At 37.8% G+C, this 24,512-nt stretch overlaps 1 protein-coding gene across 7 annotated transcripts in view; it reads right to left on the bottom strand.

The window, feature by feature from the left end:
• The window catches only part of ARHGAP24 (Rho GTPase activating protein 24), a 537,541-nt gene that overhangs the window by 255,913 nt on the left and 257,116 nt on the right, over nt 1–24,512 (bottom strand). For all 7 annotated transcript variants that reach the window (XM_015567154.1, XM_006768662.2, XM_015567153.1 and 4 more), the window contains exon 3: nt 5,560–5,647. In XM_015567154.1, the coding sequence (XP_015422640.1) occupies nt 5,560–5,647 (88 nt within the window). The remainder of the gene's footprint in view (nt 1–5,559; nt 5,648–24,512) is intronic.

Below are 24,512 nucleotides of genomic sequence, written 5' to 3' on the forward strand. Positions count from 1 at the left end.
CATTCTTAATGGAGAAGTTAAGAAGAGATTCAAGTATATCCGTTTCAACTAAGAATAACAAAAATATTCACATATCCATATTTCACAAACTATGCTCAAAATTCTAATACCTTGTATTTTGAAGTCAGATTATATATATAAAACTTTAGTTTAATTTCTGGGAGCTTTACACACACACACACACACACACACACACACACATTCACTAGCTGGAGTTAGCTGTTTTACCTTGATCAAATTACTTCTCTGTGCCTCAGTTTCTTTATTTGGGAATGGAAATAATACAATAGGCTGCCTCCAAGAATTGTAGTAAAGGTTAAATAAAATGATGCATATAAAGAGCCAGGACTTGCCTGGGACAGATAAGCTGTAGGTGCTATAATGGATATTTAATGCAATAAATCCCAGAAGCTGGGATATTGACAGCTGGTGGCTCACAGAGGCCCTCATGGAACTGTTCTCCACTGCAACAGGATACTACTTCACCCCAGTTTATTTGTCTCCCCTCTTTCCAATCAATGGCTGGCCAGCTGATGCCAGGAAACAGGTCTGGTCCCTCACTTTAGAACAACTCTGAGGGGCAACCCAGCTCCAGGGCTCCCCATACCATCAGCTGAGACTTCCGCTGCAATGATGTCATGGGACAGCCTCTCCCTCTGCCCACCCTGCTTTCCTCACTTCCTCACAGATGAAGTATCTTCAGAGAGCACTCCCCAATAAACATGTGACCATAACTCTCCATCAGAATGTGCTTCCCCAGAATCCAGAGGAAGATTTTAGATAGCTATAGATTTTTTAAAAATGTCTTTCCATTACCCTGGAATTAGGAAGATCTAAATATGAATTAAAAAGTGCTAAAAACTAACATTCCAACTTGTAAAGAACAATGGAAGTTGTGCCAAGCCACTTCCCTACAGGGTTTATAGAGAGAAAGCATTTCAAAGAAAACCAAACCCCATTTGCCTGTCCCTGATTAGTACAAGAGGAAGACTAGAAAAGAGGAAGTGCTGCTTGGAGACAACAGTTTTCAAGATAAACACGATTTTTTTTTACAAGGAGAAAAGAATTCTTCCCAGCCAACAGAACAAATCAGAAAATCATGAGAGAGATGCTGGTAAATTTTGAAGTGTGCTAGAATGGTTACCCACAACTTCTCCAAGCTGAAGACCTGCGTGAAGCTTGGCAAGCCACTGAACCCACTGGGTCTGAAGCTCACTCTCCATGGACTCTCCATGGAGGCAGCGGCAAGGTGGCGGGTGCAGTGAGGCAGCAGCAGCGAAACAGCCTGCACTGCTCTTACTTGGCAGGTACGTGGGACTCCTGGTAGCTGAGTAAGCACAAGGAAAGCAGCTGGCCTTTGAGTCCCTTTGTTGGTGTCCTGTCCAACAAGATCATACCCAAGACAGAGCATCCTAGGATGTGAGGTGCATCTCCAATTCTAGGGATGTTGAAAAATCCCCAACTGCACTCAGTGAGAGAGTCAGCATTTGGGGAGACATGTACGAAGCAGGCAGTGCAAAGGAGCTATATCCCTGCAGAAGTGTTTGGGTAGGAAGATCACCTTCTTCCATCCTTCTCTCAGTATCATCATCAGAGGGGAAGGCAGAGAAGTGAGAGAAGGAACGTGAGAAGCTGCCTACCACTTCAGCCACGGGAGCCACAGAGGTCTTAGCTGCACCAGGGGATGGAAAGATCCCACACAGCAGGAAGTAAGAGATCAGGATCACTGAGTTGGGAGTAGTGGTAGCCAATCATAATGACAACAAAAAACAACATTCATATGATTGAGATTCCTCCATAAACCTGATAGATACATACACTTCAACCTTTGTCCGCACCTTGCATTATGCTGTACTAGGTGTTAGGGATGAAGTAATGAGGGAGAAAGGTGTGGTTCCTAACTCCTTAGAGCACATACTCCCTTGTCTCTCTCTACCGGTCTCTGTCTGTCTTTGAACCACTATTGCCTTTTCTCCGTGTGACAGACTATTCTTCTGAGAAAGTTAAGGCATCATCATTCCATTAATTATTCTGTTAATTTTTTTTAACATCACAAGAAAAACTTCCAGAGTACACATTTTGAGAGAAGCAAAGCTCTGTCTTTGAGCACTATACGTTGAAGGTCCGCCAACATTCTTTTCTCAACCACATTTCCCCAAAACTTAGCACTTGGCCGTAAAATGTAATCCAGTCTAAAATTTGACATGTCAGACAGCGAAGTATTCAAATACGCCAATTTGGCTAACACCTCCTTTATGAATAACAAGTAGAGAAATGGAAAAAAATTGAAGTGAAATGCTTTAAATCATGGCATTATTACGAGACAATTCATTTTATGAGATAGCAAATCTATAAAAAATTAATCCTAAATTATGGCAGATTTTTTTTTCAGGTAGGTTTTTATAAAAGCTCAAAGCCTGCCCAGAAATATACTACCCAAAGTAATAAATAATATAGCCTGACTCATAGAATTGTAGTAAGATGCCCAATTCTATTGAAAAATCTTGTTTTCTCATTTGCACATGATTGCTTAATATCATAAGATATTTCGGACTAAAGCAAAAACAAAACAAAGATCTGGGAGCTATAAAGATATATACACATGCCATAAACTCTCTTTCTCCCTCTATATATAGGGTGGGGCAAAAGTAGGTTTACAGTTGTGAAGATGTGAAGCACAGTATTAATAAAGCTATTGTAGTCTGACCTGCATGGCTCAGAGGTTGAATGTCGACCTATGAACCAGGAGGTCACAGTTCAGTTACCAGTCAGGGCACATGCCAGATTGTGAGCTCAATCCCCAGTGTGCAGGAGGCAACCAATCAATGATTCTCTCTTATCATTGATGTTTCTATCTCTTTCTCCCTCTCCTTTCCTCTCTGAAATCAATAAAAATATATTACAAAATAAAGCTATTGTAATAATTATAACCTGCATGTCTTTTTCCATATGAACAACTATAAATTGCCTACCCTGCTTGTACACACACACACACACACACACACACACACACACACAAATGTGTATGTACATAGTACTAGAATATGTGTCAAAGGGCTTTCTGGAGGCTATTACCAGTTTTTTTAGATACCATTATAGGCATGTGGGATTAAGGTATCCTATTAATGGCTATCCCTTGGGTAGTTGGGTCTAAGGTGGATGTCCATAGAGAGGGAATAGTGCTGGTTCTGTAAGCATCATCTGCAGCATGGGTTTTTAGAAGTGGTGATCAAGAGAATTTCACAGAGAAAGCAATGTAGAATAAGTATGTGTTACGACGATACGCCTTCAGTTTGAAGAGGATTCTGTATATGGCAATGATCACATTTTCACCATCTTTCCTGTCTCCTATCCTCTCTGATAAAAGAAATCACTATTGCACTTCACAGGCTCCCCATGTCAAACTATTTCACAATTAGAAATCTCAGAAAATATCATCTTGTCATTCCCATTTGCAAAAAGAAATGTCACTCTATTCCTGAGTAATCCTGATTTTGCAAAAATTGATAAAAATCATGTGATACAGATCCACACATTTCATACGAATACAGTAGCATTTGCCTGAAATTCCATCCTGATGTCAGGGGCCCACCAATAAACCCCCAATGACCAAGATTAATGGCGCAGACACTGAATTCTCACTGTGGCCATAGTGATTTTCCAAATCCCTCTTCAAAGAAACATTTGACACAATTCTCTTGTCACTTCAGAATTATAAATCCTAATTTAGAAGCTACACATATTGTACTAATGATTCAGGAAGCATCTTTTCAAATGAGCTCTGGACTCATTTGTTTTGAAAGAACAACCTTCAGATTCCACATCATAGAGTCTTGAGCTTCTTAAGCTTTGCTCATCAAAAGCCATTATTTCATGTGCACTGCATATGCAACACATGCCCTGGGACAGCAATCTCGGAGGGAAGGTTTCGTGACTTCCTGAGCTCGAAGACACAGCTGTCTCTAGAAGTCTTGACAATATCCATACATATTACATCAGAACAATAGAGAGATGGAATCTCTACACAGTAGTAGACCTTTCGAATTATATTGGAGATAAAGAGCCAAAGCTGTCAGTTTAATACCAGGCTCATTTAAAAGCCAACGGGCCCTAACGTTTGAGGATAAATGGGGAAACAAATTTCCACTACTGATACTTCAAAGACTTTGCAACATCTGGAATTTGGTTCCATACAGAGTATTCCACTAAGAAGTAAGTATAAAAAAGCTCTTAATAGTGCAAACAAGATTCAGGTTTCTTGCAATATGTTCTCCTTGGAGGGAAACAAATAACACAGTGCATCTGACTAACCTTTCTGCACTTCAGCTGCATTAATTAACATTTAGTCATGGATTCCACTGTGAGCCAGATGAACTCAATGCTACAGCTGTTTTCATTGAGGAGAAAAATATGCTTTCACATTTTAGATTCCCAACATTTATAAATCTGGGGGAAATATTTTGTTGACTGCCTCTGTGCCAGCTCTATTGATATGCATTACATATTAGTCACCCAAATAAATTAAAATTCACCCTACACCAGGGGTGGACAAACTTTTTGACTCGAGGGCCACAGTGGGTTCTTAAAGTGGACCGGAGGGCCAAAACAAAAGCATGGATGGAGTGTTTGTGTGAACTAATATAAATTCAAAGTAAACATCATTACATAAAAGGGTACGATCTTTTTTTTTTTTAGTTTTATTCATTTCAAACGGGCCGGATCCGGCCCGCGGGCCGTAGTTTGCCCACGGCTGCCCTAGACTATGAGTAAATCAATGTCAATAGCACATCAACTGGGTCTGTCAGAGCCAATGCTATAAAAAGTACATCCCTCTCTTTTTCTTACATTAAGGATTAAGGAAGGGCTAAAAAACTCATCCAAAAAGTAGCTGATGGCCTTGAAGAAATTGTTGCTGGGTGAGTTACAGGTTTAAGTGAAAACCAGGTACTCTGAGAGGGATGAATGAAGATGAATAGAAGAGAAAAAAAAAACAGATGTTGAAGAAATTTAACTGCAGGATCTGATAACTTGGCAGAGGCATTCTCAACTTTACAAGCCAAACATATGGAAGTGGTTGGTTGGGAACAAAGTTGAGGTACAGAACTGCAACATTTTGTTAGTTGTTGAAGGAGGTTTTTTCCTTTCTTTTGTTTTTATAGCACAGGCTTCTTTACAATGTCATTTTATGAGGAAATTACGGCAGTAAATCAGCTGGACAAGGCAGCCTACCTATAATACCTTGCTAAAATTTTCATATTGCAAGAAACTTGTCTCCAATAGTGTCTTAGCGATGTTGTGTCTTGACTTCTGGTCACTCTGGAGTCTGTGGACAGATGGGTATCCAATAATCATGTGGCCATGCGTTTTTGTGTGTGCGCGCTAACGTTCATTTGGATCAAGTGTAGAAGCCTGGAGTCATTATCTTTGTAAAAAGGAACCAATTTGATAATTGTCTCCTCAAATTAATGTTCTCAGCCATGAATAAAGGCTGTCTGACTTGTTTTCACTTTTACCAATATGGAACAGCAATAATGCAATCAAACCGGAAAACCATCTTACCTGCAACTACTTCAAAAAGGAATTTCCCTGGACTCTCTTCATTGCAGGGATGTTCCAGGACTTTATTTCCAGGCAGAAAAATGGCACCCTGTGAACACAAATGCCCCAAACATCAACATCAACAGGTGGCAAATATTAAATAGTATCATCATCATAATCATCATCAGTGACTAGTCAAGGTGCATCTATAACTAGTATATTGTAACATGCACCTGACTCACTTGTATTCCCAACTAATCAAAAAACATATAACAGAATCATATTCATTCAACATATAACAAATTTCTGTTGACCATCTAATATGTATGAGATAGTGTTAGGTGCCTGATCCATTTTTAGCACCAATGTACTAAATGCATTTCTGCATGACAAAATTTTTACTAAACATTCTATCAATATATTATTTAATTGTTAGAATAATCTTATGAGGTAGGTATATTTTCCCCATCTATAGTTGTGAAAACCAAGGCAGAGAGAATAAATAACTTAGTCAATGTTATCATAGCTTTCTCTTAATTATCCTTTCTCTTTTCTGTTAAATTTCTCTCTCTTTAGCGGATCATTCTCATGGTTCTGAGACATGTTTAAAAGTTTATCCTATTAAATAATTTAGACTCCAGCTCCCCCTCCAGCTACCATCTTTTTATCCCCTTGCCTAGCATAGTTATCTACTGAATCTATATCCTTATATGTATCCACTGCACTCTAGTTTGTACACCCATAATTCCAATTACATGATTCTCACAAGCTTCATGCTTGACAATTTTTAATCATCAGTGAACTTGACTTCCCAGGAGCTTTCAGCACTATTAACCATGCTTTCTTAAAGCACCTACTTTCCATGGCTTCTTGGTATTTTTCAATGATTTTTTAAAATTACTAAATAGATTGCAAATATTCAGCATAATTAAGACCTTTCTTTTATATATAGGTTTGAAATCTATATGATTTCTATAAAAAGTGATAAAAATCAGGTTTTTTTCAATTACAAGTTTATTTTACTTAATTAAATGATCTTGTGAAATAATTAAATTTATGATTTAACTTAGTTTTAGAACATAGCATCTAACCTTCCAGGTAGATACAATATTCATTTATGCACGCAGGTATGTGAATATGTGTGTACATATGTCTCCTGTTTAATTCAATGCCTTTTGGCTCTGCTTGGGATATTAAACTGTACATGTGTTTTATAAAGTAAATTCAAGCCACTCTCCTGAATAAACAATTCTCCTGCGTGCTCCACCCCCTCCTGGGCCACCAGATCTTCCCTCCACTCATTGCTCTATTCTGTACCTCAGGAGACAACTCTCTATAAATTGCAAAAAAACAGGCTGCAGGTTGGGTTTGACAGGCCATAGCAGGAGGTCAGAAGACAAGATAATTATTGACTTGTCTTCTCCAGGTGAGGCAGCAATTTGGCCCTAGTTACCTGGGCAGCTGCCTTAGTCCACATATCCTTAAACTTGTTGGCTCCCTAAGGTTCCTGTAGAGCTAAGAGTGGTAATGGGTTCCTCCCTGTTTTTAGCCCCAGGATGTTTTTCACTGTCTGTTAATTTCCATTAACCTTTGCAACACTTTGTCACAAACCCTCCAATTACTACTTTTGAGGTGGAGACATCAATTTCTTGCTGGGATCATAAGTGACAAATAGCCAGGGCACACGTACGCTGCGTTTTCTAAGAAAGAGCAGATTACCCCATGATGTTCAATATGCCTCACTACAAATGATCAGAATGAAGAAACTCAGTGATAAAAGGAGATGTAAACTTTATCATAAGAATTCAATACATATGCGATAATTACATGTCAAGAATTAATCAGCATATTCAGAATGAAATCATACTTATTTCTATCCCTCCTGGGGACTATTCATTCCTTTTTATAAAGAATCTTTAAAGTTTGAAAATGGGATACTATGTTAAACAAATTATTTTATACTTTGACAGCTAAGAGCTGGCAAAAGAAACAGAATTCAAACCACACTAGTATTTTGTTTTCAGCTAACATTGCTACTAGGAAAGAAACTCATCTCTAGTTAGTGTCAGATCACCGAACCAAAACCACAGGACTTGGGGGTAAGGCTAGATGATGTTGAAAATAAGCAGGATGATCTTATTCTCTAACATTTGGATTGGAAAATGTATTCATGTGCAGTAGCTGTGTCAGTTGCATAAGCACAATGATGAGATATTCTTTCCAGCATGAACAATGATTATGAGCATCACTTGGAACTAGGTGAAGTCTGAGCTTATATAAAAATATACATTAAAAATATGCATATTTATAATGCACATAGACTGATGTTTAATAAAATGAGGGCAAGGTGAAATAAATATTATTCAACCATGTTTATTTGAGTTATGTAAGTTGGTTTGATTTTTTCTTTGTAGCAAACAATTTCATTAATCTATTTAACAAATTTGTATTAAACAACACCTAATATGTGCCAGGCCTTCTCCCAGGCACAGAGACGATAATAGTGAGAAAATCCAACAATGCCCTTTCTTGCATTTCTGGATTTTAAAATCACTCAGGGAAGGCAGAAAACTGAAAACAAACAAACAAACAGATAAGCCCCAATATGAAAAGAAAACACATTACATATAAGTATGAAAGAGCTCTGGCCACTTAGTAATCAACCAATCATGATGAAGTTTGTGTTCAGCAAATCTATTCTGGAGCTGAGCTGCCTAGGCTCAGGTTCCCACTCTACACCCATTGGTGAAGTGACTTCAGGCAAGATACCCATCCTCTCTACTCCGCAGGCTCTTCATCCTTCAAATGATGAAGTGATTCTATGTGTATAGATTCTGTACACATCCGCTAGTATTATCATCTAGTTGAGTAAACTAATTAGAAATTTTGAAGTCAATTTTTACTGACCATCATGTTTGCAAGGCTAGACTAATCAAAACAAACTTCTAATTAACAATCATAATAATATATAGCATAGCATAATGATGTTGATAATGATGATTGCTAATGTTACTCATTGTTAAACAAATGAGTATGCCATTATATCATTAATTCACTCAGTGACTCTGTGGCATAGGTATCTCTCACTTTATAGAGGAGGAAAATACAGCTCAGGGAGCACCTAACAAAAAGCCTGGCATTGTGAACTCCTAACCTATTTGTTTGAACAAAAAAGGGAAGGAACAAATGAATGCAAGCTGCTTTAAGGATTTTATCGTTAAGTATTAACCCAATTTATGTTCCTATTTCTAACCAATGACTGCTATTGAAAAGAGTTTGAAGTTTTATAGTTACCAAGTTTCTTCTTGCCCTCTGAAATTATTTACTCTCATACCTGGGATGCTGCCAGAAAGACAAGAGAGGGGAAACTTGCAAATTGGTATAATTTTTGAATTAACTGAAGTAATTCTGGTGTGCAAACTGGGGAATACTAACCTAAACATTGTTTTAAGCTGTCTTTTAGAGAAAATAGCATGATATTTATATCATGTGCAAACTTTGCAATGTACTATTTTTTCCTCAGCTAATAAAACACATAAGAGCAAGTAATACACATAACATTGTCCAACTGTTATTTAAATTAACAATGACAGACGTAATAGCATGAAGTTATTTCTGAATAAATACAATTAAACTCTCTACAGAGATGTCTCATTTTACTGTTTTTTATTATAAACTGCAAACTTAGCACTTGAGAAGCATTTGTCATTCTGGGTTCATTTTAATTTTAAAACAATATTTGCATAATATTACATATGTTCAGATCCTAAGAAGCTAACAGAATGCCACTAATTGTGATGGAGAAAAATATGTACAGTGTTTGGATGAAATTATTTAAAAGCTTTGAACCCTTATTTTCACACACAAGGATCCTGTACCCCCTGTGAACTCTCCCTCTGGACAGAGCAGAAGTACATGAAATTCCTCCCAGAGTCCTTCTGCACTAACAGCTTCCCTGGGAACATAATCACCACCATTCTAGCTACATTTTAGTCACTTCTATTTGACTACATGCTTTTGATTCCTTGGAAAATGGGCAAATTCCTTGACTATGGAGGAAAAAACACATTAGATATATGGGAAAGGAAGGGATTATTATTCTAAAACCAAAATTCTATAATCACACTCTCAAAATTTGTAGAAACCTTAGAAATTACCTTTCTCAGGTTTATCTAACATATGAATCTCTGTAATACCGAAGGCATTCTGAACTTGCTCAAACCATCTCTTATTTCCTTTCTTTAAGGTGTCCCATGCCATTTTGAAAGATTGCAATTGGGGAGAAAAAACACTCAAATGTTGATACAAAATCCATCCCCCCAACAATTTCTACTCCACATTCTTCCCTTCAGAGTGAAATCCCCCTTTTCTGTCTTGGATCATCACAGCCAATTTCTACTGAGAATTACTATGTGCCAGGCCTGTGCTGTACATTGTAATCTTCCGAACCCTATGTGGAGGGACGATTACAGCTATTGTACAGAAGGAGTGATGACGCATAAAAAAGTTGAGTAGCTGCAGCTGGTAAAGCACAGACACAGAATTTGACCCAAGCTCCCTTCCTAAGCCTGTATATTCCTTATGTGAGAGGAAGCTACAATGTGATTTATTGATTCATTCACGTATTTGTTTATTCATCAACCATATATGTAATAGGTATTATATATTGAGGATGCCAAATACTTAGGAAAAAAATGAAACTGTTAATATAGGTCATCCTTGAATAGCCAGGTCATAGTTTTATTTTGCTAAGTTTTTCCTATTTTTTTTTTAAATTTCAATAATGAGCACCTATTACTTGTTTAATAATAAAAACATATGAATATATTTTTAAAGCAAATAAAAATGACAGAATGAGGCAAGGTTGGATGGGGCATTTTGAAATCTCAAAATTAGGCTTCTGCCTTGAAATAAAGACTGTGGAAGGCAGTTCTAGAAAATGTCTAAATATAGCCCAGTCCTCTGAGTAATGGCCACCCATAGATATCAAGTCCTGATCCCTGAAACCTATAAATGTTACCTCATCAGGAAAAAAGTTCTCTGCAGACATGATTAAATTAAGGATTCTGACAGAGTTATCCTGGATTATCTGGGTAGATCTTAAATCCAGTCACAGGAGCCCTATGACAGAGAGACGGGAAGACGATGCACACGCAGAGGAGAGGGCGAAATGGAGGCAAAAGTTGGAATGACATGATCTCAGGCCAGGAAACGCTGGCAGTCACAAAGCCCAAGTAGTTCCCTCCTGGAGCCTCTGAAGGGGATCTGGGCCTACCTACACCTTGATTTTGAACTTCCAACATACAGACTGAGAATTAATTTCAAAGAGTGAAGATTGAAGAATCTCAGAGGGAAGGGTGGGAGGTGGGAAGAGATCAAACAAAGGACTTATATGCATATCAGCATTACCCATGGACACAGACAATAGTGCTGTGAAGGGCTGGGGCGGGGCGGGGGGGTAGGTGGGCGGTACAGAGGGTCAGTAGGGGGAAAAAGGAACATCTATAATACTTTCAATAATAAAGATAAAATTTAAAAAAGAGTAAATTGTTGTTTTTAAACCACCAAGTTTGTGGTAATTTGCTGCAGCCGTCAAAGGAAACTAATACAAATACAACATATTTTGAAACAAACTCTTCAGTGACCCCTTGGGAGGAGCCTGTGAACAGCTGAGGTTTTAAAAGGAGTTCACTGCTCATTCTCAAGTGCTGGTGAGTGGCTCTAACGTTGACTCAGCCAATGAATTTTGGGAAGAATCCACATTGTTCAAGGGACTCAAATAGGTTGTTGCCAAGGAAAATCCCTCCTCACCCGATCCTCAACTCTCAATAGGAGAAATGAATCCAACCAAGTGTCACATTCTCATCCTGGACAGAAGACCCGGGGCAAGGTTAGGAGTCCTTATTTGGAGAGAACTGAGCTCACTTGATAATCTTTCTCAATCAATTACTGGGCCCGTGACCTTGTATTTGGTATCCAATAGTACATGCCATTTGATAACACTTATTATTTCTCAACTAGAATATGAAAGGTCAGCTGCTCAGGGAATGGCAAATGCCAAAGATTCAAAGTCTATGGCAGTAGGAGAGAAAACAACAAGAAAATTGTTTTTGCAGTTTATGTCTTGTTATAAGATATGAAGAGGAGAAAGTCACCCATATCAATAAAAGGGTGCCCTGACCGTTTTGGCTCAGTGGACAGAGCAGCGGCCTGTGGACTGAAAGGTCCCAGGTTCGATTCCTGGTCAAGGGCATGTACCATGTTTGTGGGCACATTTCCAATAGGAGGTGTGCAGGAGGCAGCTGATTGATGTTTCTCTCTCATCAATGTTTGTAACTCTCTATCCTTCTCCCTTCCTCTCTGTAAAAAATCAATAAAATATATTTTAAAAATAATAATAATAAAAGGGTAATATGCTAATTAGATCAGACATCATTCCAGATGAAGCTGGATTCAGAGAAAAGCCCGGGTCCGCATGCTAGAGGGGACTGGTGCTGTAGCCGGGGAAGGAAGGCTAACTCTTGCATGAATTTCGTGCACCAGGCCTCTAGGAGCTATATAATAATATTTGTTAGGGGAAAATCTGGACCTTAAGGAGAAGGGTGTAATAAGCCATTGTCAATAGGACAGAAAATTGATGATAATTAGAATCGCCCCATTTAACCCTTTATCCTAATTAGTTAGTAGGCCCTTCGTGTTTTCAAAAACTAAAGTGAAAAGGACCTAAGTTTAACCTTGGAAGAAACTGTACAATAGTTAAACCTATAATACCAAAACAATGGGGGATACCGAATAAAATGACCATGGAAAGTTTTTTACAACTTAGTAAAATTATTTTATAGTTACTTTGATAACTTTAACTACAAATGTTGATAATTTGACTTTTAAAATTAGAAAGTGTAACTGGGAGAACAAAGTCATTAGCAGAAAGAAGGCAACTTAAGACTTAATTGCACAGCTGGTTTGGACATGCTGAGCTTCTTTTAAAAAAACAATCTCTCCTTTGCCTTATGGTTCACCTAGTTTTCTTGATATTCCTCTACTTCTGTGACTTACAGTCAATTATGTTTGATGTAATTCTTAAAATTTGTTGCTGGAATTGCAAATGCAATGTGATATTTATTTGTGAAAGATAAATGCTCTTGCAAAATTCTGTAAGTTTGACAACATATTCTGTTGGTAAGAAAACAGAATGTTCATACATTGGTAGTACAGGGACAAAGTAATTCTTTCTAAATATTTTTATTGAATGTATTCGGGTGACATTGATCAATAAAATTATAAAGGTTTCAAGTGTACAGTTCTATAATACACCATCTGTATTCTGTATTGTGCATTCAGCATCCAAAGCTAAATTCTTATAGAGGGTACCTTGGCAATATTTATCACACCCACACATATAAGAAATGGTTTATTTCAAAGTTTATTTTCTTTTAAACAGCATTGTTTGAAAGGCAAGATTTGGAACAAGTCAGATGTCCATCACTGAAAATCCATCACCATCATATCAAGTTTTTTATTATATACAGGCTGGGACAAAAGTAGGTTTACAGTTGTGAGAATGTGAAGCATAGAGTTTATTCTTGTATTATTATTTATTAATTATTGTATCATTTTCCATACAAACAACTGTAAACCTGCTTTTACTACACTATATATATATGTATAACATGCCACAAACAATCTACTGATAAACCCTAATATGCAAATCAACCAAACAGCAGAAGGGCCAGTCGCTATGATGTGCACTGACCACCAGGGGGCAGATGCTTAATGCAGGAACTTCCCTCTGGTGGTCAGTGCTTTTCCACAGGGGAAGCGCTGCTCAGCCAGAAGCCAGGCTCAAGGCTGGAGAGCACAGGCAAGCATAGCGTGGTGGCGGGAGCCTCTGCTGTCTCCATTGCAGAGTTGAGGACCCCTAGGGGGATATCTGCCTAAGCTCGGAGGGGCTCGGATTGCGAGAGGGCACAGGCCAAGCTGAGGGGATCCCCCCACCCAGTGCACAAATGTCATGCACTGGGCCTTTAATATATATATGAATGAGCTTTAATATATAGAAAAATATATATGAATGAACTTTAATATATAAAAATATTTTAGTAGATATAGCTTATTTTTATAGCTGCATAATACTCCATTATTCATGTTTCCCATATATGATCTCTATAGGAGGATATATTATATTTAGAAATACACATTCATATACTATATTTTAAGTAAGAAAGAAAAGAGACTAAGAAATATATTTGCATTTGCATAAAAAAGTCACGGGAATAATACACACGAATCTAATCAAAGTAGTTACCTATCAGGAGTGTGAGGGCAGCAGAATAAGAATGGATGGAAAATAAGACTTTTCTTGTGAACATTTACTACAGTTTTGATTTTGAAATTTTATGAATGTTTTATGTATTTATAAATTATATTAAAAAGGAATATAGTATGCAAATAAAAATTTCACAAAAATGTTAGTACTTTTCTCTATATAGTTGAATTTTTAAAAATTCTTTATACATTTCCTCCATAATTTCTATAGTGCAAGAATATTACTTTAAATTTTTTTATTTTATTAATCTTTTAGAGAGATAGGAAGGGGGTGAGAGAGAGAGAGAGAGAGAGGGAAACATTGATTTGTTATCCCACTTATTTATGCATTCATTGGTTGTTTCTTGTATGTGCCCTGACCAGGGATTGAACCTGCAACCTTGACATATTGGGACGACACTCTGGCCAGGATAGAATATTAACTTTTAATTAAAAACAAAACAAAACACCCTTTTGTATTCAAAGTAGTTTTAATTCATTCACAGTGTTAAAGACATAGCTAGTGGACTGCCTATTATTCTAGATGTATGAAGGCACCTACTTGGGAGCTGAGAAAGAGAATGTTTTTAATTTAATTTTGACCTTTCTTGGCAAACAGCTAGTCTTCTTGCTTAACAAAATAATCTCAGGAGAAAATATCAGTGACTAAAGTTTCAGATCCAATGCTCTAATATTTTTCATCTTGTAAGTTCCATTGATTTTACAGTTGCTCTCACGCAATTTGCTTGTTCCTGGCTCCTGCACTAACCCACTCAAATGTCATTGATTTTTTCATCTACTTTCAAAACACTGACTTGGCTCCTATGATTAAGAAGCAGCGTGCTTCCATTCCAAATATGTGTTTCCATCCTGCTCCTGTCTGATTAACCAGAAACAATGAATGTGGTAAGGCAATTAAAATTTAGTTTAATTTGTGATGGTTAAAATTAACATGTCTCCCCCTTCTAAAATATATAAAATTAAAATTATCTTTAATACCTATTTTAACATCCATTGCTTTCCTATACTAAAGAAGGCACTGGAACAGAACACGAGCATCGAGCAAGGCCAGGTATCATGACAATGAAAAATCAGAATGCCACACCAATTTTTATTGCATTTCTCTGAGTCAGACAATGTTCTGAGTGCCGGAGATAAAGCAGCATAGAAAGTGGACAGTTTTCCTGTTCTCACAAAGGTTACATTTTAATGAAGGAAGAAAGAAATATATCCATTCATACATAAATAAATCTTAAAACATAAGGGAAGTATTCACACAAAGTGCTGTGTACTATAGTTAATTAAAATAGGGTGTATGTTTGAAAGTGTCTGGGTAGTACTTTGGAATAGTTATTCTCCGAGCTGGTGACGTTTTAGTTGAGATCTTAGTGCTAAGGAAAGTCTATCATTAGCATTGATAGATGAAGAGTGGTTTACGTCTAAGAAGAAGGCAGGGGTGATCAGGCCCCACTTCATAAGCTAAGGCTGTGTTTGGATGTTTATTTTAAGTGCAATGAGGAGCCATTGAAGGATTTGGAGCATGGTGTCAACTGAATTTTATTTTGCAAAGCACACACTGGTTATTGAATAGAAAATGGATTGTTGAAGGGCAAGAGTGGAAACAGGAGTCAGGCTAATTCAGGATAGAGAAGATGAAGACCATTAAGACGAAGACCAGTAGTGTTATTTGGATTATGTTTTGGAAGTCAACAGGAGTCGGTAATGTCTTAGATGTGAGGCTTAAGGAAAGAAAGAACTATAATACCTAGAATTGTGTTTGAGCATTAGAGCACTGGATGGTCTAATGATAGGAAAGATAGAGAAAGGGAGAAACAGGATTTGGGGGGAAATTAAGAGTTCAGCCATGTTCAGTTTGAAACACTCATCAGACATAGGAAACTGACAAGTAGAATGTTTGATATATAAGTCTTAAGTTCCAGACATAGGTTCAAGAGATTTAGTTTTGAGAGCCATCAAACTTTAAATTGTATTTGAAGGCACAGAATTAATTAATTTAGGGAAGAATGCGTGGACTGGTGAGGTAGGGAGTCGAGGGAAGATCTCCAGGGCAGGCTTATATCTATCAGATCTACAGAGGAGGGAGCCAGAAAGAAGGCTGAGGAGGGGCCAGAGAATTAGAAGGGGCAGGCACAGGATCCTGAAAGCTGCATCTCTCTCCATCATCTGTTGAACACTCCAGTGAAAAGGCATTATCTTGAAAAAGATCATTCCATGACAGTAAGCTCTGGTCCTTTCCAAGTTGTACTTTATACCAAGTCGAAATCTGACTGGAGATCCTCTGCCCCCTCAATCCCCTCCACAATCATTGGCTGATAATGCTCTATGGCTCTGGACATCTTTACCAAGCCCACATTAAGTCCATCCCCTACCTCCCCTTTTGTTTTTGTTGGTTTTTTTGCTTTTTTTAGTTAATCCTCACCTGAGGATATTTTTTTCTAATGATTTTGGGAGCGAATGGAAAGGAAGGAGGGTGGGGAAAAGGGAGAGAGAAAGAGAGAGAGAGAAACAGCGATGCAAGAGAGACACATCATTGGTTGCCTCCTGCATGCTCTGACAGAAACTACATCATTACCAGGGGCTGAGGGTGGGGAGGAAAAATTATGAAGGGACACGGGAATTTTTGTGGGGTAATGTAACTATCCCATACCTTAACTACAGTGGTGATTACATAGTTGTATGTAAATAATAACTCAGTAAACCTGAATTTTTAAAAAGGGGGGTAAGAGATCAACCAAAGGACTTGTATGCATGCATATACGCATAACCACTGGACATAGACACTAGTGCGGTGAGGACTTGTGCTGGGAGTGGGGATGGCCGGGGAGCGGGCAATGGGGGAAAGGGAGACATACGTAATACTATATGTAATACTTCAAATAATAAATAATTTAAAAATAAAATGGTCTGATTTACACTATTAAAAGAAATAAAAGTGCAGTGTCACTGATGCTCTGGGGCTGGGAGAGCTTCTCACTGCTGCCAGATCAGTCACCCTCATCTCTAGCCCAGTGTTGAGGCTCCAATGAAATCTCCCACTGTCCCTGAACACATTATCTTGTGGTAGCCTCTGTACACATCTCTCTCATCAGAATGATCTACCCCATACCCTACGGAATAAGTTTGTGAAGTTTTTCTAACAGGAATGCTCATTTACTGTTTTACTCATTATTCTCATCTAAGTAATATGCTCAAGACAGGAGTTATGTGCATTATGCATTTTGCAAGCTTCTCCACAATATCTATCACACTCCATGCAGAGAAAAGAATGTCATCAGATGATAGGTACTCAAAAATATTTGTGGAATGAGTAAATAAATTGAATTTAAAAAACACATGATTGACCTTATTATTTAACTATGGCTTTTGGGTGGACCAGGCCACTTTGACTTGAATTTTCCTATTTCTTATCCTGCCATGATAGGATCTGTTTTTAATATAAACACAAGATAAAATTTCCTTCCCAGCTTCATTTCTGTCAACAATGACCCAATTGTCTCAGTCATAATATTGGTTGGATCTTTAGTTTATTTTTATTCATTTTTTTTCTCCTTTATCCTGCCCATATGCAGGCTTCTCTTCTCTTTTCTTTCCCACATGTAACCTTCCCTTTTACACGGGTCTCTGCTGATCTCATGGACAGCTCCTGACCTACACTTTATGTCATGCACTACTGACCTTACATAGAGCCAAGGAGAGTCCTCATGAACATCTCTTGCACTTATTAGACTCAAAGAGTGGCCTTTAAGGGTCATTTGTAACAAGTTAAATTTGTGTTTACTTGCAGGCTGTTAATGAAGCTGGGCAGGTGTTAGTTTGTAGATTCTAGAACTTCAACACACAAATATAGAAACCTAAGTCACATAAAAGTAAGCATCATCTACATTTTCACAATAATGAAAGTTGAGGTTAAATGTTCAAAACTGAGTACAAATGTTGCTGTAAATTAAATGTGAACTTACTTTTGACTGTCTAGTCATGTACTCTAAGAAGTATCTCAATTATAATACATCAAGATTCACAAACCCTTATCCGACCAGCTCAGTGGTTAAATGTTACCTATGAACTCAGGAGGTCACGGAGGTCACAGTTTGATTCCCAGTTAGGGCACATTCCCGGGTTTGTGGGCTCCATCCCCAGTAAGGGGTGTGCAGGAAACAGTTGGTCAATGATTCTCTCTCATTATTGATGTTTCTATCTCTCTCTCCCTCTCCCTTTCTCTCTGAAATCAATAAAAATAAAATTTTAAAAAAGGGAGAAAAAGACTCACAAACCCCCAAAACAAAGAAACATAAACATTTATCTATCTGATTTTTTTTGGCATTATACTGAAGAACTTATTGATGACTTAGGTAAAAAAATACTAAATTGAAAATAAATTATTTTTATATTTTCTTAAAACACTAATACAGTAAATGATATTGAAATATTTCAGCTAAAATACATGTGAAAATCAATGACTAAATTGACATCTATTTACTATGATGGTAGGAAGTAACTTGAAATGATCATTTTAATGCATATATTATTCTAATTTTAAGAAAATTGCATATGTAAATATAAGGTACATCTGTTTCTGTTACCAAAATAGAAGAGTAGATGTTTTTTAAAAACTTGTTTCACTTCTCTCTTTCATTCTGCCTCTTTACCCAAACATAAAAGAGTATATACTTCCCTTTTTTAAGTTCCTCCTCTCCCTTCATTTTATCTTTATACTCATGTGTAATAGTCATAAAGAGAGGAGCTTTATTACATTTGGGTACTTATATTTCATACACATGCATGTTATAACCAGAGAGAGAAAAAGAGAGATGTGCATAGTCACAGACTGAATTTGGATGAGACAGAGTGGAGTGTAGATGAAATACCCTTCAGAAGGAGAAATATGCAGAATGGGACTGGTGGGACTTTTGAACAGCCTTCTTCAGGCTGAGGAACTGGGTCCAAATCTCTGGTTATTTTGTCCTCTCAGACGAGACATGAAGGAAGTGTGATATGACCACACTGCAGATGGTTTGGGTGATCAGCTTTCAAAAAAGAATTTTATTAAATCCACCTACCCCATGTTTTCAGTCATATGGAGCTCTCGTTTTATTATACAAGCATACAAGTACACATATGCAGATGTACAGGCCTGTACATGTCTATGGATCTTGATGTCACAAACCCTATAGTTTGTGCTAATGTGAGAGTTTTCCTGGTTGCTAAACATCTGTCAGGACCACACAAGACATTCTCAAACTTAAAAAAAGTTGCAATCCAGGATTATCTGACCAGATAGAATATGAAATATAAGGACATCCTATTCCTTTTATGACAGCTGTTCCAAATTCTTGATTTATAAATGTTATATATTTTACAGAAAGGTGCATCCATGTATAATACACAGCTTTTTTAAAAGATGCAAACAACAGAAATAAAAACAAAAAAATAACTGGTGCCAATACCTAATTTCAAACTTCCAGCGTCTAGAACTGGGAGGAAATAAATTTGAGTTGTCTTTTAAAAAAGTAGCTAGTGGTTATCAGGCAATAAATACAACAGATAATGAGTTCATGAAAATAAATTAGGTATCAATTCTAGTGTGGCCCTATTTAAGAAGAAATATAAGTAGCTGATGGAAATAGTGATAGCAGAAGCGGTTAGTCTTAGCTCCACTTTCTATAAATTTTTCTTTAAAATTTCTGTAATTATAGTGACAGACTAATAAAATGTCCCAAAGTTTTTCACATTTTTTTCTTACAATGGAATATTTATTCCTTTTCAAGGTCAACACAATTAATTTCCAATATAAAAAGCTCTATAGGAATAAATATTGCAAAGTATATCTGCATCAAAAAATAATACAACAGTTTGGAATTATCAGAAAGAAGTGGTTTATCTTTTGCCTGCTGATAGACTATAAAAGGGAAATTCTCACACAGGGCACATGCCAAAATTTTCCATTTTTTTTGTCTCAATGGTATCTTAAATTACCACACATGCATAGTTTACTTTGTATCAAACTCTCAATAATAGAAGTTTTAAAAAATGGAATCAATATAAAATTACTTAATTATTAAGAACAGAAGCAATGTATTCAAGTACTTACTTATCTTCACCTGGATGTCTGACTAATTGACATTTTAAAACTCAACATTTTAAAACTCAGGAATGAACTTCTCATCCTACCACCCCCGCAACCCTCCTCCTGCCACCATCATCACCATCTGCAAAGTGGGTCTTGTAATCGTTCCTATCTCAGTTGAGGGCAGTTTGGTCCTTCAAGTTGTTCAGCCTCAATTCCTAAAATTATCCTGACTTCCCCCTTTTACACTCATATCCAGTGCAAGAACAACTCCTGTTGACTTTTTCTTCAAAATACAACCACAATTGGTCTGCTTCTAATTACCCATACTATATGATCAGTTTAGGACAGTAAAAATCATTGTTTTGAAATCTTAATTCAGTTTTACAATGTAGGGTTTTTTAATTCTTCTTAATGCTCAATATATATCCTTTTTATCTAGTTGTACACTTGTTCATTCAATAATATATAGGGAGTGTCTACTATAGGACAGGCACCATCCTAGGTACTTTATATTAGTGAGCAAAACAAAGATCCCAACCTTGGGAATCTTACATTTGATGACTGGATAAAGGCAACAAATAATACATAAAAGAAATACACTATGTAGTATCTTAAAAGATAATAATGACTATGGTAAAAAGAAAAATACACTCAGTTAAGTGAGTCAGGAGTTACTGGGAGGTGGAGAGGGTGTTGGTTTACAGTAGTCAGGATATGCCTCTTAGAAAAGTAAAATTTTAAATAAAAGATTGTTAGTCTGATTCCCTTCTGCATATCTAACAAGAGGATTAATAAGAAAGTGCCCAGAAGGAAATGACATAGCCTACCCTTGTCTTTAAGTCTTTCTCCAAACAATCATCTAGAAAGGGAGAAAGCAAGGAATGGATGGGATGAGGAATGGGAAGAGACAACCAAAAAAAAAACCTGTTTGTTATGGACTGAACACTTGTGTCACCCCCAGAGTCATAATTCATGTATTGAAATCCTAACCCTAATGGGAAGGTACTTGGAGATGGGGGTCTTTGAGGGGGAAATTAGGTTATGAAGGCAGGGGTCTGGTCTGACAGATTTAGTGTCCTAAGGAGAGACCTCAGAAAGCTTCTCTCTCTCTCTCTCTCTCTCTCTCTCTCTCTCTCTCTCTCTCTCTCTCTCTTTCTCTCCCTCCCCTCCCCTGCCCCCAAGTGAGGACACAGCAAGAAGGCAATAATCTGCTAGCCAGAAGGAGAGACCTCACCAGAACATGACCATGCTGCCACCCTGATCTCCAACTTCCTTCAGGACTGTGAGAAAATAAATGTCTACTGTCTAAGCCAGCCAAGTGATGATTATTTGTTATGGCAGCTGAGCAGGCTAAAACCCCTTACAGTGTTCAGTGTTGAAACACTGAAAATGTGAACCTGTGAAGCCAGGAAGGAGATTACATAGAGAAGCTTCATGTTCAAGTATAATTTATAGCACCTCATAAATGTTGAGACATTTAACAACCAATTAATCCCATAAAATCTTGCTAATTCTTCCTCAGAAAAAAAATTAGAATCTGCCTTATTATCTGTTGTCTCCAGCTATACCCTTACGATAGCTTCCTACTTCGTCTCTGCTGTCACTTTTGCTTCCTCAGCCACAGTCATAGAAACCCTGCTAACGGTCTAGGGGCCCTTTAACTCATCAAATGACTGAATATGAAGATTCTCTGGTAAGAATCCAAGTTCCAAACTGATAAAGATGTTGAAATATCTGGACCTGAAATAACCGAGTTTGACTTAAAATTGTCACAAGGGGCAGAAACATAGCAACCCATAGTTTTAGTGAGGGCTTGGTAGTGCAGACATGGCTGGCTAGCTCCCCTTCCCACATTTCCCCTCCTCACCTTCACTTCCTCCAACACATACACCTCTTGCTCAATCTTGCTTTATTAATAATAGTATATGTTTAACTACAAACTATATATTAAGATTAAAACATTAGAAATAAAATGAAAAAGGGCACAGCATTTTTATCAAGTTTTTTTTGCAGCTCTTTCAAATTGGGCTCGCCCAACACTAATTCTAATTACTCTCCCGCATCTACCATTGCCTCTGGTCATGGCGCCCTTGCTTTTTCTCCTGTCCTCCACCCCTCCACCCCTACTGGGGCATTTTCATGCCTGCCTTCAGTGTTTTACTCAGTTTCTTCTCTCAACCTGGAATTACCCTTTCTATCACCTCTTCTTTACAACATTTGACCCAATCTTATTGCTCAAGCTCTACTTTCTTTACCATCTCTTTCCTCAGAAATTAAGTCCAGCTGATTTCCATTTTGTCTAATTTGTTACACTCTCTTCTAGAACATATTAGCATATTTATATTATTCTATTTGCTATCTGTTATGCAACTGGGCTTATTGAACTAATAGTATGTTATGTTTTCCTAAGTAATGTTTGGTGGTTTCACATATGTCTTTTTTTTGTCTTTCTTTCACAACTAGATATTTAAGTTCCCTGTGGGATTGGGCCTAAACCAGCAGTTGGACATCCCTCCCACAGTCTGGGACCACTGGCTCTTAACCGCTCACCTGCCTGCCTGCCTGATCGCCCCTAACTGCCCTCCTCTGCTAGCCTGACTGCCCCCTCACTGCTCCCCTTCTGGCCTTATTGCCCCTAACTACTCTCCCCTGCTGGCCTGATAGCCCCTTTCTGCCTCTGCCTCGGCCCCCGTAAGGACATCCAGAAGATATCTGGTCTAATTAGCATATTACCCTTTTATTAGCATAGATAATAGATACATGATTAATAGCATAAATGTATGCCTGTTGATTAAATGAGTTGTAAAACAACATCCTATAAAATAACAGGTTAATATGCAAATTGACCAAACAGCAGAACAGTCACTATGACATACATTGACCACAAGGAGGCAAACACTCAATGCAAGAGCTGCCCCCTAGTGGTCATTGCACTCCCACAGGGGGGAGTGCCACTCAGCCAGAAGCCAGGCTCATGGCTGCTGAGTGCAGCAGCGGTGGTAGGAGCCTCTCTCGCCTCCATGGCAGCGCTAAAAACCCCTCGGGGACTGCGAGAGGGCGCAGACCGGGCTGAGGGACCACCCCTCCCCCAGTGCACAAATACCGTGCACCGGGCCTCTAGTAAAACTATAAGACCTTGTCCTTTCTAGCTCATCTTGATTTATCTTCCAAAGATCCATAACTCAGAAGGATTTTTCTTATGTTTCCAATTGTAGCACATTCAGCCTTCACTGTTACTGTTGTCCTCAACTATATCCAAACTACATCCAAATGCAGCCTTTTAGGAAATCTGTCATTACCCATCCCTCCCCTGCTTCTTTTTCCAGTGGCAGGGCAATTTATCCAAAACCTGAAAAAAATTCCATTTACCTCATCATTTCTGCATGGTGTCCTTTTCTATAAGTCAACCAGGTCCTCTGGCACCTCCCCATTCTGACCAACTGCAAGAGCAGCCTCACCTTAGCATGAGGATAATTTCATGGGAACTTTTATTCACAGTGAGCACAATCCAGTTATGAGTTAAATTGAAAGAATTTGCTTGAGAAATAAAGTGCCTGCGCATGGAATGTCAATGAGTCCTTTCCAGCAAACTGAATTGTCATTTAATGCAAAATTTGAAACCGTATAAAAGGACACCCAAGTTAAAATAACACAAAACCATTATAGGCATTAAAAGTGGAAATACAATGTGCTAGCAAAGAGAAGGAAACAATAAGGTTTAACTCAAAATCAAAGGTTGCCGGCAGGAATGTGATTTTTTTTTCTATCTATGGAACAATTAGGCACTCTGGTTATGCTTCCTGGGTTGTAAATAGGGTTGATATTTCTTAAAAAGACATTCACCCTTTCCTCATTCTGATGGTAAATGCATTGTATAGACATATATTCTTACAATTATATCAGTTACCAATCTGAATTTAGACTCTAGTAAAAACTGATGATGAACCAGGAAGAAATGAATATATTCAATATATATTCTCTTTCAGGAATTAAAAATATAAGGCATTTTAGGACTCATTTTTTAATAAAAACAAAAAACAGTTGGCCTCTAAATGAGACCCAGCACTCCCAAAGTAATTCGTATACTAAAATTACAATCATTCTAATAACTGAAAAAGTTTGTCCACAAAACACTAATGTTTTATCTGTGTATGACTAAACATAGATGAAAACAAAACTGTCCTTTCTCTGATTACTTTAAACTATTTGTAACTTTATTATCATGTTTTCCTTCAAGAAAATACATTCAAGGTCTACTTTATCAGTATATTTCTCCTATGGAACTTATTTGCTTTTGTATACTATTTGTGTTAGAGATAGTGCTGGGGTCCAGCCCCAGCAGGTCCAGGGGTCCCCAAAGGTGTGGACGGAGTCGGCGAGGAAGGAATGACACGGAGACAGTGTTCAATTGATCAGCAGCCTTGCCAGGATCTCTAGCCACAATCTCCAGCCAAGTTCTGTGTCCATGTTCTCTTGCTAGGTTCTCCAGCCAGGTTCTCCTGGTTCTCCAGCCAGGTTCAGTCCCCAGGTTCTAGTCAGGTTCTCTTGCCATGTTCTATCCAGGTTCTGTAGCCAGGTTCTA

Source organism: Myotis davidii, unplaced genomic scaffold (genome assembly GCF_000327345.1).
Source record: "Myotis davidii unplaced genomic scaffold, ASM32734v1 scaffold420, whole genome shotgun sequence".
Lineage (NCBI taxonomy): Eukaryota > Metazoa > Chordata > Mammalia > Chiroptera > Vespertilionidae > Myotis > Myotis davidii.